The sequence below is a fragment of the Dermacentor variabilis genome, chromosome 3 (genome assembly GCF_050947875.1).
Source record: "Dermacentor variabilis isolate Ectoservices chromosome 3, ASM5094787v1, whole genome shotgun sequence".
Classification (NCBI taxonomy): domain Eukaryota; kingdom Metazoa; phylum Arthropoda; class Arachnida; order Ixodida; family Ixodidae; genus Dermacentor; species Dermacentor variabilis.
The window spans coordinates 34958281-34975317 of record NC_134570.1 but is presented as its reverse complement, the minus strand read 5'-3'; the positions used below and the strand labels follow the sequence as shown (position 1 = coordinate 34975317).

Here is a 17037-nt window from a genome sequence, read left to right as displayed (position 1 = left end):
TAAATTACTCCTTGGTATCATTCATACATTTGATCAAATCACACCAAGAGTTTGCTTGGAGGCTAGCCTTGATTATGCGACAGAACTTCGTGCATACACGCACACGCGCACACTGGCAATCTTCGCCGCAAAACAAGTCATAATGTGGCGGTGCATCCTTTACAGGATTAAACTGTAGACTCCAAAAGGAGCGGGCCTCCACACAGCAATATAACTATACGTTGTGCTGAAAACGGAGTAACTATTTTTTCAGTTGGGTCTTCATGGTGGCGCGCTCGCGATGGTGTTGACTTGCTCGCTGTGATTTCTCTGAGGATTACTCGGCCGATACTGTACTCGGGTTGCAAACAAAGGCTCGCAATCCGCTTTCACAGCGATGTCTTGTTTTTATTTAGCTACAGAGTTCCTTATTACATTGCCAGTCCTTATTTTCATCCTAAATAAGCTGCTCTTTAACTACCTAAGAATAAATCACAGCGCTGCAGTCACGGCGCTGCAATCACGGACATGTCACGTGGTATTTTTTTTTTATTGTTATGATTTCGCGGGCATCTGCAGTAAGCGGGAAAACACTAATTAATGCCTAATAGATAGAAAGTTGGAAAATGTTTGATCGGACGTTTTGCAAAGCACTCTACACCTTTATAATAACAATTATTTGCCTGACTTCGTTGCTTCCGAAGCTGGTTAATTATTCCCGACTAATTCTGCAATTAAGCAGAATAAAAAAAATAGCGTGACCTACTCCATACAATAGTCAGCAACATGCATTTGGTCGAGTCGTCTTAGAGCGCATCGGCACATTTTTGAACTCTGGCTAAAGTTAGCTGGGACACCCTGTATATCATAGAGGCTCAGACACATGCCGTCAAATCACACCTCAAACGATGTCTCGCACGACCATGTCATCGACACTCCAATACAGATAACTTAGTTTGCCGTAATCCTTCTCTCTCAGCTGTTTCCAGTGAAAGTGTCCCGATCGTGTACGACGCCACTGCTAGGAGCGCTAAGGCCTCTGCGAAAGTTCATCAACGCCTGGAAAGCGCAGCGCAATCACCTCACCGACAGCTATGCAATACTGTCAAACCACAACTCGAAAAACAAAATTGGGGGAAAAGTTTAATTTTCACGTGTGCGAATTACGCGGTTTGGAATCGAAAGTACGGTTTCCTGTTTGCAAGATCCGTCCATTTAATACACGGACCGGCCTGCATGCAACGCAGTCAGTGACAATAGATTCCGGTCTTGCTCGGTTATAACGTATATCTCGATCGCATCGAGAGATGCGTACGCAATGCCTTCTCAAGCTAACCTAACCTGGTACGGTGACTAGCCGGGCGAATCGGTACATCCGCATAATTACTAACAGCGCGCACATCAAACACGGACAAAAGAAGACAGACAGCTTGCAGTTGCAAGCCCGTTATAAACGCACACGCGTAATCTGGACAAATAAAAATGAAAATGCCCGCCTCATTTCAGAGACCTAGCTAATCAATAAATAGGGTGACAGGTGCGTAAGCCAGTCGTCACTCGCACTAGACAACAAGAAAAAAGTTTTTTTAGAAGTATCTAAGCGTTAAAATATCCCACCACCTTGTTTTACAGCTCTTCTCTGTCTTGTTTCGCTTTTGGTTGAGGGAATGTACGGTGCGCGACAGCACGCATGTGTGAGATTTTCTATTTACATGACTGTTTGTAAGCAATAAGCTTTTAGTCTTGAGTCAGCGCTCGTGTTACATCTCTCTCCTTTGTCCGTGTTTGATGTGCGCGCTTAAAGTAATGACCTAATCTAACCTAACCATGGGCGTGATCTCAGATCGTTGTTCGAAACGCGCGTTCAGTCTGCGTTCAGTTTCGCCGTACGCGACTGGCCTAGGCCGCGCCGAAGGGCACGACAGAGGGCGTCGGCGCGGCCTAGGCAAGTCGACTGACGCGAAACTGAACGCAAACTGATAGCGTGTTTCTAACAACAATCTCAGATCGCGTCCATAAAAACTGGTTGAGAGTGGGCGAGCAGGTCAGGAGGCATTTCACTGGCTTATAGGTGGTATGTACTGACGTCATCGACGCCGCCACACTTTTGCGCAGTCAGCAAGGTGAAACGATTATCTCAAGCAACTTATCTTATTAGCAACTTGTCAACTTATCTCCAGCAGCACAGTCACTTCGAAGCTGCGAGTAGCGCAACAAAATGGCGTACGTGTCCTCACGTCAATATGCCTTAGTTTGATAACTTCACAACCTACGAAGTGCGCAGTTTCATTTTCGCGTTCCAGGCTTTCATCCTCGTCGTGGTGACTAGCGAAGCAAATATTTATTAGTTCCTTCACTTACAAGGTCGCAAACATGGAACTGGAAAGACCGTCCAAACAACCGGCAAACATGGAACTGCAAAGACCGTCCGTCCGTCCGTCCGTCCGTCCGTCCGTCCGTCCGTCCGTCCGTCCGTCCGTCCGTCCATCCATCCATCCATCCATCCATCCATCCATCCATCCATCCATCCATCCATCCATCCATCCATATATTCTTTATATTTTCTTCAAAGCTGAAAACTTACCCACTTGAACACAATTTCCTGAGCAGTTACTAAGCTCTCATGCTCTTTACGCGTCGTTTCGGCGATACGGAGAAGTTCGTTATACATATAATCTGAAAGCTCAGTCACGTTCTCTGAAGCACGTTGCTCCTTCGACGCATCGAAATAAATATCCGAGATCCAAAACACTCGGTAACGTTCGGTTTCAAGACGTAGATCACCGCAACGAATTCCCAGCCTCGCAGGAAATAAAAACGAACAGGTAACAAATAAGAAGACGCGCTACGCGCTGCTTGAATTCTCTACTGCGCAGATGCTCGCACGTACGAGCAAAAACGAATGGAGGATGTTCTTCGGCGGGAGTTCACATCTGGCAAAACGGCGCACAACGATTCTGGGAAAATGCGCAGCACGCGCTTGGCCCAGAAACTCAAGTAGACCGATCGCTTTGAGAGAGATGGAAAAGAAAGGAGGAGGGGAAGGACAGAAGCAGAGTAGAAAGGAGGGGGGAGGCACTATATATCTACTATATATATGTCGGAGCCGACGGGCCCCGAAACACTCCTTCACTGTTCTCAAGAACAACGCTTTCTCTTATCATATTTATTCTGTATTCTTTTCCTTTTTTTCGTACTTCCTTCATTTCTTCAATGTAGAGCACCCTCGACAAAGCGACGGCGCCGCCTTAAGTGTTATAGAGACGAAATTCTCAAGTGCTGTCAAAACAAGGTCGGTGCACGGGATCGAAGGAGAGCGACAAAAAAAAATACGTATCGACGGAGACCCATACGTACGGCAGAGCCGCAAGAGCAAAAACAACGACGGGAGAGAAATCTCCATTAGCGAGAGCGAGGACCTCGGATCGAAGAGGAATTGAAAATAATTGCGCGAAGCGTTGGTCCGATTCGGGCCTATCAATCTTCATCCGGCTGTCTGGGCCGCGGCGACGGTGGGACAAAGATTGGTTGAAGGGCGCGCTGGCTTCGCTCGAAGCGAGCCGGCCGCAGTTGTGTGAGCGGGGCTTGTGTTTTATTAGCCGAAGATGATGCCCACTAAGCGAGAACGAACGGCGACCTGTCCGTAACCTTTAGTTCGAGTTGCAATGGGACCTCTCAAATGCGTTTTGTGAAGTAAATGGCTTCAGAACATAGACGCAAAAAAACGATAATAGCGACAGTATGCTAACCCAGCATTTCTTCTCAAGAGAGAGAGAGAGAGAGTGGGTGGGAAAGCGTTTAACACGCCACGTTTTATAGAATAGCATGGTCAGTGATTCGCTGAACGTGACAGGAAAAGGTACAATGAACGTAAAAGCCACGAATAACTTAATCGTAGAGCAGATGGCACGCATCAGGCTTCTATAAAACACCACAACATCTGTAAAACAACGGTCAAGAGGCTTCAATAGTCCGTCACATTTCTTGCAATATACGAGTGAGTGTTACCGTGTATGTCCCTAATTTCGCTCCGACGTGTGACGTTTCATTCATGTATAAAAAGAATACGAGACGTCTGCACTGTATACGTTTTACCAGCGCACTGGAAAGAAATACGGACAGCACAAAAAGCACGCGAAGCACGCACTATACCCACCCTTCTCACGCGCGACTTAACGCGCACAACGGGAACGAACTCTTTACAACTTGTTTGCTGTGCCACACTTCTACAGGTATATTTTCGGCATATGCATAGGAAAGTAATGGAAACAGCCCCGTGGCGGCGTATCATAGCATGCCATAGCACGTAGCACAGCACGACAGTAATTTAACACGGTCGTTATCGTTCCACCATGTTCCACCATTACCTCCTGCCGCAGAACGTGCTCGGTAGCGTAACGCGTGAACAGCAGGGCAGCCACGCAGCGAATTCCAGGCTGTGACGGAACACAAAAGCGCATGAATGACACCTCACCGACTGAACTGACCGACCGAACTGATGTCGATGTACTGCGCAGGAGCGCAGAGAAGTAGCAATGGTCCGTAACTACGGAACATTTCTTACTCAAGAGCGTCAGATCATAGACCAGCGTTTGAACGTCCGCTACTACACCCAACTTTTTTTTTTATGTACACATCCTTTGAGGATTATCTTGTCTCCAAGCAACAACGCCTCGTGCGTGCGCCTCCTTTCTTTTTTTTTTTTTTTTAGATACATGATATTTAGGAGATGTTGGCGTCGTTAGGTGGCACCGGCTACTCCTTTCTAATTCCTTTGCGAATGGGCGTCCTGTTCTCCTCCTACAACGGCGGGCACGTCCGCCTTCGCCGAGGAGGGCGATTCGCTGGCGTATACCGCTCGCTTGCCTTGCAGTCGCTATAAGAGTACAATGCACGCGCGCCTCGTTCGCAGGTGCAGCGGGAAGGGGGCGCCCGAGAAAGGTTCGGCCCCTGGGGAGCCGCGCGGCTCGACTACAGCCCAGCAAGAGGAAGCAGCCGGACAGGCGAGGAAGGAACCAAGGGGGTCCATGTCGTCGCGGCTCCTGGCGTGCTGGCTGGCCCTGGCGGTGGCGCTGACGCTGCTGCTGTCCGAGGCGCAGGGCGCCAAAGGCCGCGGAGGCAAGCGAGGCCGGGGCCGCATGCGCTCCTCCGGATCGGCGCGATACATCTTCTACACGCACCCCAAGCGAAAGGAGTACTACGACAACCCGAACGTGAGTGCAGGGCGCCGAACGACTCCCGCCCTTACCACCCCGCGCACGAAGCCCTTTCCTGGAAATGACGCCTGCTGATGAGTAATGTCAACCCCTTTTGAATTGGGGCGGCGACAAATAGGTGCCCAGCCTGTGTGAGCTACTTACGCGTTACTGTATCGTAACGCCGGAAGAAGTATTCGAGCTAATAGACTGGGAAGGCTTAGGAGTTAGGATCAACAGCAAACATCTCCACAACTTTCGGTTTGCAGACGACATTGTCCTGTTCAGCAGCAGTGGGGGTGTGCTGCCACAAATGATTGATGACCTTAACGGAGAAAATGTAAGTGTAGGGCTGAAGATCAATGTGCAGAAGGTAAAGGTAATGTTCAATAGCTTGGCAAGAGAACAAGCATTCACCATCGCCAGTCAGCCTCTGGAGTCCGTGCAGGAGTCCGTTTATCTAGGTCAATCGCTCGAAGAATACCCTGGTCATGAGAAGAAAATTTACAGAATAAAAATGGGTTGGAGTGCATACGGCAGGCATTACCAAATCATGAATGAGGGCTTACCACTGTTATTGAAAATAAAAGTGTACAATCATTGCATTCTATCGGAGCTAACATATGGTGCAGAAACTTGGAGGTTAACAAAGAAACACAAGAGGAAGTTAAGGGCTGCGCAAAGAGCGATGGAACGAAAAATGTTAGGCGTAACGTTAAGAGACAGGAAGAGAGCGATGCGCATCAGAGATCAAACGGCGATAGCCGATATTCTGGTTGTCATTAAGAGAACAAAAAATGGAGTTGTGCAAGCCATGTATTGCGTAGGGAAAATAACCAGTGGACCATTATAGTTACAGAATGGGTGCCAAGAGAAGGGAAGTGCAGTCGAGGACGGCAGAAAATTAGGTGAGGTGATGAAATTCATAAATTTGCAGGCGCAAGTTGGAATCAGCTAGTGCAAGACAGGGGTAATTGCAGATCGCTGGGAGAGGCCTTTGTCCTGCCGTGCATATAAATATAGGCTGATGATGATAACGATGATATTGATATCATGACCTAGAATTCTGCCGCAAGGTACCATTAGATCTCTCGAAAAGTTACCTATATGCCTCTGACAATGCCGTCCCCATCTCTTCCCTGCTTTTATTCATTTTATCTTTTCACCAATACTCGAATCGTCTCTTGCTTGTCTACACCGCTGACAAGTTGACGCTACCATCAGCTTTGAACTACGGCGTTTCATGAAGGTGGACGTTCCTTACAGTTATCGATGGATATCTTGGCATTCCTTTAGAATGTGCCGAGTTGTCTCCGGATTTTTCTGCAGCAGACACAAGTCTCATCTTGTTGCGAATATACGTTGATTGAAAAACTCTCAAACGTCTGAACCCCCATCAGTGCCAATGTAATTTATTTAGGACAAAGGCGTAAGGGATTTCCGAACAATAGCGATCTCCAGCTGCACCTGACCCCGGTAAGTGCATGAGTGAGTGAAATAATTTTATTTCGGTCCAGCCTAACCCTCACCATTCGAACCCATATCGTCGTTTGCCAGTACTTCGACCAAAAAAGTCCGCTGCTTTGCCCTGTCTTTAATATAACGAACAAATTAAGACCAAACTGGAAAACTCGAATCAGAACAGCAGAATCGTAAGAATCTGCTTGAAGTAGGCTATGAATTACTACGCTTGATTAGAACTTAAATGTGCGATACGCCGTTCGTTTTCTTGGAATGCAAACTGCCGCTTTCAAGCAAAATCCATCAACGAGATGCTTTAACCTTTTCTGTTCGCGACTGAACTGCGTTCGTGCTCGCGTTTCATTTGTCCACAATAGATTCCGTGCACTTTTTCTTTTGTCATCGTGAATTAGATTCGCGCAGCACCGTTACCGCTTGGAAGGTTTGTACGCATAGAGAACAAAGCTTTCCTCCCTCGAAATCCACTTACGCAAGAGAGAAAATGCATCTGCATATGTCTTTTATCGCTTCGTCTCATAAAGGGAACAATCATTCATATAATTTTCAGTTCGCATTCGACTCCCTCATCCTTTTTTAATAAACTTATTTTCTGCTGCATTCATACACTGTTCTCCTCCACCCCCACCCCCCCACCCCCTTTATGTTTTATTAGTCTAACTTTCCCATTATGGTATGGTTCCTCAAACACAACCTCATGGTTTGTGCTTCTTGCTTTTCTCCTGGCATGAAAACGAAGAAAGTTCGCTCGTTTGGCCCCGCACTCACAACGAAGCCGCCCAGGAGGTCACAGAGTAAAACGCCCGCTCTCGACAAATAGGCGCACAAAGGCTGGTCTAAGCCAGCAGCGCAGCGCTACTATAACACCTCGGGGCGGGCCCCAAAATGTGAAGAGCCGCCAAAAGCAAGTGTACTCGCTGGTCAGCAGGGGCCACGGATGTTTCTGACACATATTTCGCAAGAGCTCCTATTAAAGCGTCTAGAGGCGTCATGCACTTCCAAAAACCTTACGACATCTAGGCCCATCTCCATCAACAATTTCTGGTCATCAGGGAAACAGCAGCAAAAAGAAAGAAAGAAAAGAAAATGCTTCCGTGCATTCACCACAGCGTCGATAGAAGTACATAAAAGCAAGTATAACTACATGAAAGACAAAAAAAAAAGAATAATGGTTCCCGTTCCGCGGTGACGGAGGCGGATAAAAACAGGAGTTGAGCGTAATGAAGGAAATCTCGAACGGAGAAATAATGGCTTAATAGGGTCATCACCCTCTCGCTCCTCAACAACCTCCCCCTCCCCTCGCGCTAGACCTGTGCTGACACCTTTCCCCCTTTATGGGCAAGAGCGAATAAAATGTTTTACTCGCCGCAAAGTACCCCCTGACCTCCCGACCCCCCCCCCCCCCCCCGCCCTACCCCCTGGAACGAACGTTCGGCCGAGGAAAAACTGAGAAAAATAAAAAAAAGCGACAAATGCGGGAAAACATTCAACCAACCAAAAAGAACCGAGTCCTTCAACGTTTTGCTAACGGGCGCAATAAAAATCGTAAAACACTGCAGCTTCACTCGAAAGTGGCCGAATTACGACGTCGCCTGCCCCCTTTCTTTCTCCCTTCCCTTACCCGCTCCAGCCTTCCGCTCTGATACCCCCGGCATACGCCCGCTGTCATCACGGTCGTTCGTTCCCCGGGAGAGTCCGGCTCTCCAAACAGCCACGTCGCCGCTCTGGGCAAGCAAAAAAATAAAAAGTCAAAACCAAAAGCAAAACAAACTCCCGCGGAACGATGAAGCAGGGAGGAGAAACGAACTGTCTCATTAGGGACCGTGGTATACGCCGTCGCAGAGAAAACGGGACCTTTACGGGCGCGCGGCGTCGATGAAACGACGAAAAAGAGGGAAAAAAGAAAGAAAAAGACGAAGAACAAACTGAGAAGTAAAGGGGGAAAAAAACGTTTACGTATCGAGCAAGGGATCACAATAAAACCGGAAGTTGAAACAAGTGAGAGGGTGAAAACGCACAAAAGCCAACAAAGAAAAAAAGTGGGGGAAAACAAGCAATGAGAGACAGACTAAGTATACGGTCGTTCCCGTAAAACACTACGCCCAGATGTCGCACCTCCGGCAGGAACCATCTTTCATGGAAGGCGGAGGAGGGAGGGGGGAGGAGAGAAGTGCTCCCCACGCTCCCCTCTTTGCTTTTCTTTCGTCCTTTTTTATCCCTAGAATTCCGCGCCCTCTTCCTACCTCCTCTATCCTCGTTCGAGAGGCAATCGAGGCAAAAGCAGGTATGCCGCTGGCGCACCGACAACGCAGGGAGCTAGAACAACAGGGAGAGTCACAGTAAGAGGGAACAGGGACACCAGCGGGTGTTGAGGGAGCTACCGGGAAAAAGAAAAACAAAAAAGGAAAAAAACAGGCGGCGCTTTTGTTACACCGCCGCCCAAGGCGACGAACGAGTGAGTGACGCGCCCGAGAACTCGGCCGGCTCCACTAAATACGGTCCTGATCACCGCTGGGCCGCCGGGGGCGCCGAGATTGGCCCCTTTTTTCCCTCGTGCCCTGGGGTGCAATACTATATCGCCGCTTTTCCCCTTCGCCCTACCCCTCCCTGCTACCTCCGGTGCCGTGAGCACTACTGCTCTTGCTGTTTGGACCCCCGTATATGCAACGCTATTCTTCCGTCCGACGATGGGGACGCAATATCTACCCTCGCAGGGCAGATCAACCTCCGGTCTCTTCTCATGCTGTCAGGCTCTCCTGAGCTCAAGTGGCTTCTGGAGGCTGGGTGGAGGGGGGGGGGGGGGGGCGTCATTGTTTCACAACGCTATACAGTGGAACCGCCGGTTCGCTGTCGAAAACCAACTGGGACCGGGCTAAATTTTATCTGCTTTTTTTTTCGTATATGGCGAGGTGGTCACTCCGGGATGTACTTCAGCCCACTATAGGTGGCCTCAATAATGAAAAATTTTGTAACCTATCGACAAAGGGCTCGAACGTAGAAACGTCGCTTCGCTAGATGGCGTGAATGGCCTTTACGATAATTGGTTCACTGGCAAGCACTCGCAGAAACCGAAATGTTACATGTGGGAACTCTTACTGATGAATATTTGCCATCGGCGCCCCATCGAGCTTTTTCTTACTCGGTGCAAAAGGAAGAAACGTATAGGAATTAATAACAACTCTGCATGCAAACCGGAAACTTCTATTGCCGATGACGGCGGAACTAATTAATCGCCAGAACAACGCAGTCATGTGCGCTGTAGCTCGCTTGTCTAGTTATATATAATACCAGAGGTCATCATATCCAACCCGTGGCCACTCGGAGAAAGCGCGTTCCTGGCGCGTAAGAGCGGCAATGGGCAGCCCCAATGTCACTGCTGGTCGCATTAACGATCTCGTTTGTGCGAACGGTGATGTCCAAACAAACATTTTCGTGTAGAGGGGAAGAAGGTGTAGAAGTATTCAGTGCGGTTCGTGCTCGCTGTGGCGATCATCCACCATTTGCTACCTTTATTTGTCTCACAACGGTTCCTTTGAAGATGACGCATCAACGTGAGCAAGGAGCTTCGCGCAGCTGACTTCACTGCAAAGCTGTAAAAGTCATTATGTAAATGTATGGCCTCGCTCAAAAGCTCCTGCGCCATTTAGCATGCTAGCTCTTTCCGCATCGAAATTCTTCTATGCAGCGAAAGCAGCTGGCTGCTTCGTTCTGCACGGCCTTCAAAGAACGGCCCTGCGATCAATCAGCGTCATCTGGTAGGGCTACATTGAGCAAAGCTGGTTACTTTGCGGGCCAAAAAGCAAGTATTCTGGATTCTCTAGTTGAATTCAATTCAGCTACTTCTGACATCAGTGTCATGCATCGAAGCATATATAGCACATGATAAACGTGCAAGTAATGTTTAATTCGGACTCGGAGACTTATTTTGCACCCTGAATATGTCAATACACATTATGCTTTACGGTACATATACTCAGTAAGTAACCGCGAGTTACTTTCGTGAATGTTACAAATTCAGCGTTTGCTACCAGGCTTTCTCTTCCAAACAATGTCAAACCAAACTCCCGCTTGACCAAATTAATAATCTCCGCATGGCGAAGGTCGTGACCGCAGGGGTGTTCCAAGCTGCTTAAGGCAAAATACAGAGAGAAGTGTGTTATGCTTTTAAAAAAAGGTTTCCGTTGTGTTTTTTTTTTCCTACAGTACAGGTGCGTGTCCTCTATTTTCACGCAAAGACTACCTTCCTAAAAAGGTGCACTTAAAGTATACTCTCGACGCTACTAAGCCTGCTCCAAGAACGCTTGCTTCATTATTCTGAGCCAAAAATTACCTACCGTACTCTTCAGCCTTTGCCGTTCTGCCCCTCTCCCCTTCACAGACCTCTTTTCCTTAAAAACAAGAAATACCAGCATACCTCGAGACTCTGCTAAGCAGAGCCCGTGAGTGAGAGAGATAGAGAGAGAAAGAGAAATAATGCTTTATTATTACTACCGGACGCAGATATCACGACTAGCCAATGACATAACGCTGAAGAGGAACCAGCGGCGCAGTAAATATAAAACAACGTCTGAAATTACGTTAGAAGGGCGCGGCCTAAAACTCTCATACGGCGCGCTGCCACACCGGTACTCTCCTCGTAGATACAGTCGGTCGTAGCGAATGTGCTGCAGCAACAGCTGCCGGAAGATAAGAAAATGAAAATGTAGTAATAACACCGACAAAGAGGAGAGCTTCGTCGAGCGAAAGAAAAGTTCATTTCCGGCCCTTAATTTGTCGTCTAAGTGCTCTTCGTTCTCCTTCATTTCCCCAGCGGAGTACATCAATTTACCTTCATTTCTCAATTTTCTTTTTTCGCTGGAAGAGTTGCTCCCAACATACCGTATAAAGGGCGTGCAAGGAGAAAGAAAGCAAAAACAGGCCGCGAAACAAGGCGCGATCTTACGAGCGGCGGAGCCTTCGCTCTGCGGTCACTAATGGGTGCACCGTTCCATTCGCCGAATCCGCCGCGGTGCGCGCTGGAAATGCCGGAAGAGCAACACGAAGAAAGAAAGATAGGACAAACGCGAGGCGGGGAAGCTTACAAATTGCGGATACCGCCTTGCCGGAAGATCGCACCTCCGAGAGCATGCAACCTAAAGTGAAAAACCGCGGCGAATTAAGGGTTAACGGACGCTTAGTGAAACACGTCAGAGGAAGACGCAAAAAAAGAAGAAAGGTAACAGCGGCGGTGCCGTGAAAAAAGTCTTCATTCGTGGCACGGTACACATACGTAAATCGTTTCTGCTGGCTATAGGCCAGTGTACAGCCTCTGCTCAAAGGCAGTAAAGTTAGTATACCGTGACTGTTACTATACTGTGAATCACATTACGTCAGAGCGTGGAGTGGAAACACTGAACAGAACGAAGAGAACACTATAAAGCTAATTCACAACGTAACCTTCGTTATCTTCGCTGTGGATAACATGCCATTCAGAGACAGCTATTGCGTCCGCACCGGCTGCAAGACCACCTAGCGTTCCGCAACACTAGGTGTTCGCTACGGGTGTATATACGCGTAAACGAACTCACTTGCAGAGCATGTTGCTTTCTTTCCTTTTGGATAATGGCGCAGCTATTGCAACGCTCAAAGAAAACACAAAAGCGCACGTACATACAACGGAGCGCATGCAAATAAAGACAAGATCCGAGAGATGCGACGGGTCAGTTCGAGTTGTATGAATATATGTATATGCAATTTATGTCTCACGAATTAGTCCAAATAAGTGCAGTATTGATAGTCGATTTTTTCATCGACTGGTTGATCGATTGACTTTAACTCCCCATACCAACACGTAAACTACGAAACACGCCGAAGTGGGGCGTTCCAGATAAACTTTGACAACTCGGGGTTATTTGGTTTTCGCACACAAACCCTGTCAAAACGCTGCCGCCGCCGGCTGGTGGCAACCGAACCTGTGGCCTCGCAGCAGAACGCCGTAATGAGTCACCGCGGTGGGCGTAACACATTGTTTCCTTGGGCCAGCAAAAGGAAGAACAGCCTAACAGCCTGGCGCGCCCTCGAATTCGAGATCAGAGACGAGAACAGCGGCAACCTGCGGCGTTCTATGTGATGCAATTCTCTCTCTCTCTCTCTCTCTCTCTCTCTCTCTCTCTCTCTCTATCTCTCTATCTATCTATCTATCTATCTCTCTCTCTCTCTCCCCGGAGGTCGACGTGGTGCGTGCAGTGACCTTTGCGGCCGCTCCGCCTTCTCCGCTGTCCTAGCGTTGCGCAAAGCACTAGTGCCGAATTTTTGCGCTCGCACAGACGCACATTGCTTTTCGTGCGACGCATTTCAGTGTGCAACCCGACTTCCGAGCTCTACTCCTGTCGAGACACGATGTGCATTTCCTAACCGAGTTAGCACCCAGCAACCACGCTGCTTGTTAGCTAACATCTCCATTCCACGCGCTTATCTAATAAGTAAGCAAAGAAGGGAATAAAAAACTGAAGCCTGCAGATGTGACTCAGAAAACATCTGCACCGCCATACGGTATAATGCGTTCATGCGGGTCCCGCGGAGCAAAAGCATTTTAGGTCACGCTTGCAAGCGAGAGAGAGAGAGAAAAGAAAGACGAACGGAGAGAATTGCAAAAAGGGCAGCTTGAACGAGAAACGATGGGAGCAACAAAACCGTCGGGAACAAGGGTGGCGACAAACGAGGGCGCAGAGAAGATATTGTGAGCAACGGAGACAAATGCACAGTGAGATAAAACAAACATGGGTTGGGCCACGAAGAAAGAGACATCCGCGAATAACGAAGCGTTGAAAAATAAAATAGTGACGAACAAAGTGGCACGGGACGAAGCTGTAACGAGAGAGAGAGAGACAATAATATGCAGCAGGCAACGGTGAACAACACGCACCACGCAGTAAACATACGGGCCAGCTATATGCGTGGCTGACACGGCCAAGAACGGCTGACTACGGGGAGTTGTTTATTGACCGTGACAGACGACATAGAAGACCTATTGATGACGAAACTTAAGGTACACGGGCGGGGAAATGAAAAGGAAAAAGCGAGGGGGCAGGATTCGGTAGTTGGGAAACACGCCACAGTGGGAGGTCTGAACTAGCGTCACAAGGGGTGCGAACGAAAGAAAAAGGGGGGAAACGAGTAAAAAAATAAGAAATGGAGGCGCCGCGGGACGGGAGATAATGGGCGAAGAAAGCCGAAGCCCCGAGTTCCCTGTCAGCCAACTCCCTTTCGGGAAAACAGGCGCGCGTGACGGCGGCAGTGCGGGGGAAAAGAGCCTCTCTTTGGGGATAAGGAAAGGATAAAAGGAAGATTCGGTCGCGTAGTATGCACTCTCACGCATAAAGAAGAGCCTACGCGCGTCGTGCAACACAAAGGACGACGCAGGAGCAACGCAGCGCGCTGATTAGACCGAGAGAGGGAGATACGAAATAGGGAGGGAGGTCACGCCCGCGGGCAGCACACGTATACGGCTCCGGTTTCGATTCGCGCCCGGTTGCGACGGCACGTACGGCTGTCACCTCCTCTCCTAGGAATGCCCGCGGGTCACTCGATCTTAAAATTCCTCTCTCTCTCTCTCTCTCTCTTCTCTCTCAATCAAAAGAAACGCCCACTTCGCAGTCCACTCTCTCTGGGAGCTGCGAGGGAGAATTTCGTCGTTCAGGCTCTTCGACTCGCTTTGCTGCGTCTCCCGAGATTCGAGCGTAGTGAGGCGTACGTATACCCGTGGACGCAAATTAATTAGTCGCTGCGCCCACTCGAAGCAACAAGAGGGGCGACCCGAGGTTTGCTTCTGGCTTTCCAAGCTACTCGGTCCCCAGTGGCCGAGCTAGCACGTTTCGAGAACAGCGGTCATCCCTTTCATCCGATGGGATTGCGGGATGAGAGTATGCGAACAACAGAACGTTTCAAAAATTAAAGAAAACGCGCAGGAATCAATTGTGATGCTCCGTGTGACATCGCACCGTCTTCGTGCTATGGACGGCGCTCGAGCATGACGTCACGTCCGCGCCATCTTTTCATACCCGCTTAAAGACAAGGAAATCTGCCTGCCTACTTCTTCAATGCACTCTTTACCTCCTAGCGCCGAGTAACGCCTTTTGTAATTGCGTTACTAGTTTTCTTGCGCACATCTCTCATAACCGTGCCATAAGTTTGGCAGAAAGATTGAATAAATATAGTTATTTCATTAATAAATTTGACCAATTGGTCTATAATGAAGAGTCGTGCACCACATTGATGTGACGAACAAGTATTTCTGGTAGTAGAATGTTAAACATTGCAGGCCGGTGATGGTGTAATGTGTCACACATGCCTAAGCACAAGTTTACACCTCCCATTTTGCATCACGACCTATCTCTCCCTCACCCACCAAACATTCCTTGAGCTTACATGAATGTGTTTCACTAGCAGGATGATGTGATAAACTACCCTCACACCAAAAAAAAAAAAATAGACAACACAACCTCTAATGACAACACGGTTACTGCAATACAGCATTATGTGGGGCACGTGCAGGGTGCCCAGATAGAGAAGGCATCGCACTTCGACTACGAGTTCTTTCTGGGCCACAAGATCGTGTTCATCTGTGTGGCACGTGGCGTACCTCGGCCCCGCATCACTTGGTACAAGGATGGCATCGAGATATTCGCACACCCGTACATGCAGGTACGTTCCAATTTGTGCTACTATGTATATTTCAATATGTCCTCACTACACAGAGTTCCGGCACAAGAGGAAGGTGCAAGACCACAGACTAAAGCACCCACAACGTGGCTTATGAATACATGGATGCTTACACATCTACACTTATGCAGAAAAGCAATGTTACTGTTAAGATGTGAAGGATTTGTTACTATGGGAGGTTGATGTCCAGTTGATGACACCACATGAGCCTTTGTATCACCTGGACTTTTATGTAACTAGCACTGCTCAGATTGTAGGAAAGATTTTTCCCACGAAAACTTTTTCCCACTTGGCACATTCTGATGTGCTTGTTCATCCAAGCACTCCTTTAGTTCCAATGGTTGGACCAGGGTAGCTCCAACACAATGTGTGAAATACTGGCAAAGCTTTGTTCAGGCTTCTACATAAGAGGACTGCTTGCAAGCAGAAGCACGTTTTTTGCATGCTGCAAAGCTTTATGGTGTAGTTAGAGTCGCGCCCAATGGCTACAAGAAACATTCGTGAAGATGTCAATGTTTCTTCAACAATCTGAAATGCTTCTGAGAGGGCCGCTATCTAGTTCATCACATCACCTTTAGAGCCATCTAGTAAATGTGCTGTGCAATGTAATTACTCAAAATATATGTGTTTTGCACAAAACATTCACATGTTCACACTTGTCGCTTTGATGATTTCACTAAATTATGAACTAAGACATGTTTAAAGATGCAAATCATCCTAAGACTACAAAATAAGCAATGTGGGTGCCCTGAGTGTCAGATTCAATGTTGCAGAAATGCTTACTCTAGTAAAATACTTTGTCTGTCTACCATTTCATCGCTATGTAGCAGCAATTTCTTTTCAAAGCAAGTTAGCAAACAATTTCTAACGTTTACATAAGTGTTTCCAAAAGCTGCTTATCTATAAAGCAGAGAGAATGTAGTGGTGATATACTTTCACAAACTCCGGCAAAGCATAGTGTTCCAGCACAAAGTAGCACTGACATGCAGAATATAAGCTCAGCTAGCTTCAGGTGCTCACGAGGCAATGCTTTCTGACAATGACACCCCATGAAGGCATACTAAACATTGCCAAACAAAGGTATTAATTTTGCCAATGCTGGCTTAACTAAGTGGTTTCAGAGACGCTCAAGATTGTGCACATTTCTCAACCTCCTCAATTGTTCATTGCGCATTTTTCTTCAATAGGTAACGAAACCATGCAATGCCTTTAAGCACCCGACCCATACTAAGTTGTAACATTGACATCAGGGTAACCGATTAAACAGGTTCTTTCTTAGCAAGCATATATAAATAAAAAAAACTAGTTTGCAGATACCTGTAGATAAGAGGAAATGGTAGACAGGAGCAATGCTGCACTTTCAGATAACCGTTGTTCAGAAAGTGCACAAAGTGAACCAAGAAATAAACAAAACTGAAAACAAACGTAGCTGTTGCTACCAAAACAACTGTACTTGTCACCAAGATCAGCAAAGGTGCATATGCCTTAAATCTGACATACAATGCTAAGTTTATCACAATAAATGAATCAATGAAAGAAACTTTTATTTCTCCATGAGAAATATGGAGGTGATGGGAAAGAAAGCTGCAAAATACAGCTTGACAAGGCTCCGACCCCCTACAGAGTTCAAAGAGCAAGTGAGCTAAGGTACAGTTCTGAAACTTCTTTTGCTTTTCATATTCAT

At 47.7% G+C, this 17037-nt stretch overlaps 2 protein-coding genes across 5 annotated transcripts in view; one reads left to right on the top strand and one right to left on the bottom strand.

The window, feature by feature from the left end:
* Plod (procollagen lysyl hydroxylase) overlaps positions 1-17037 on the bottom strand; it is a 204952-nt gene that overhangs the window by 127846 nt on the left and 60069 nt on the right. The window lies entirely within an intron of this gene.
* LOC142575404 (immunoglobulin domain-containing protein oig-4-like) overlaps positions 1-17037 on the top strand; it is a 417771-nt gene that overhangs the window by 398623 nt on the left and 2111 nt on the right. For both annotated transcript variants that reach the window (XM_075684760.1, XM_075684761.1), the window contains 2 exons: positions 4892-5192; positions 15186-15335. In XM_075684760.1, coding sequence (XP_075540875.1) covers positions 5007-5192; positions 15186-15335 — 336 coding nt within the window. In that variant the 5' untranslated portion in view covers positions 4892-5006. The remainder of the gene's footprint in view (positions 1-4891; positions 5193-15185; positions 15336-17037) is intronic.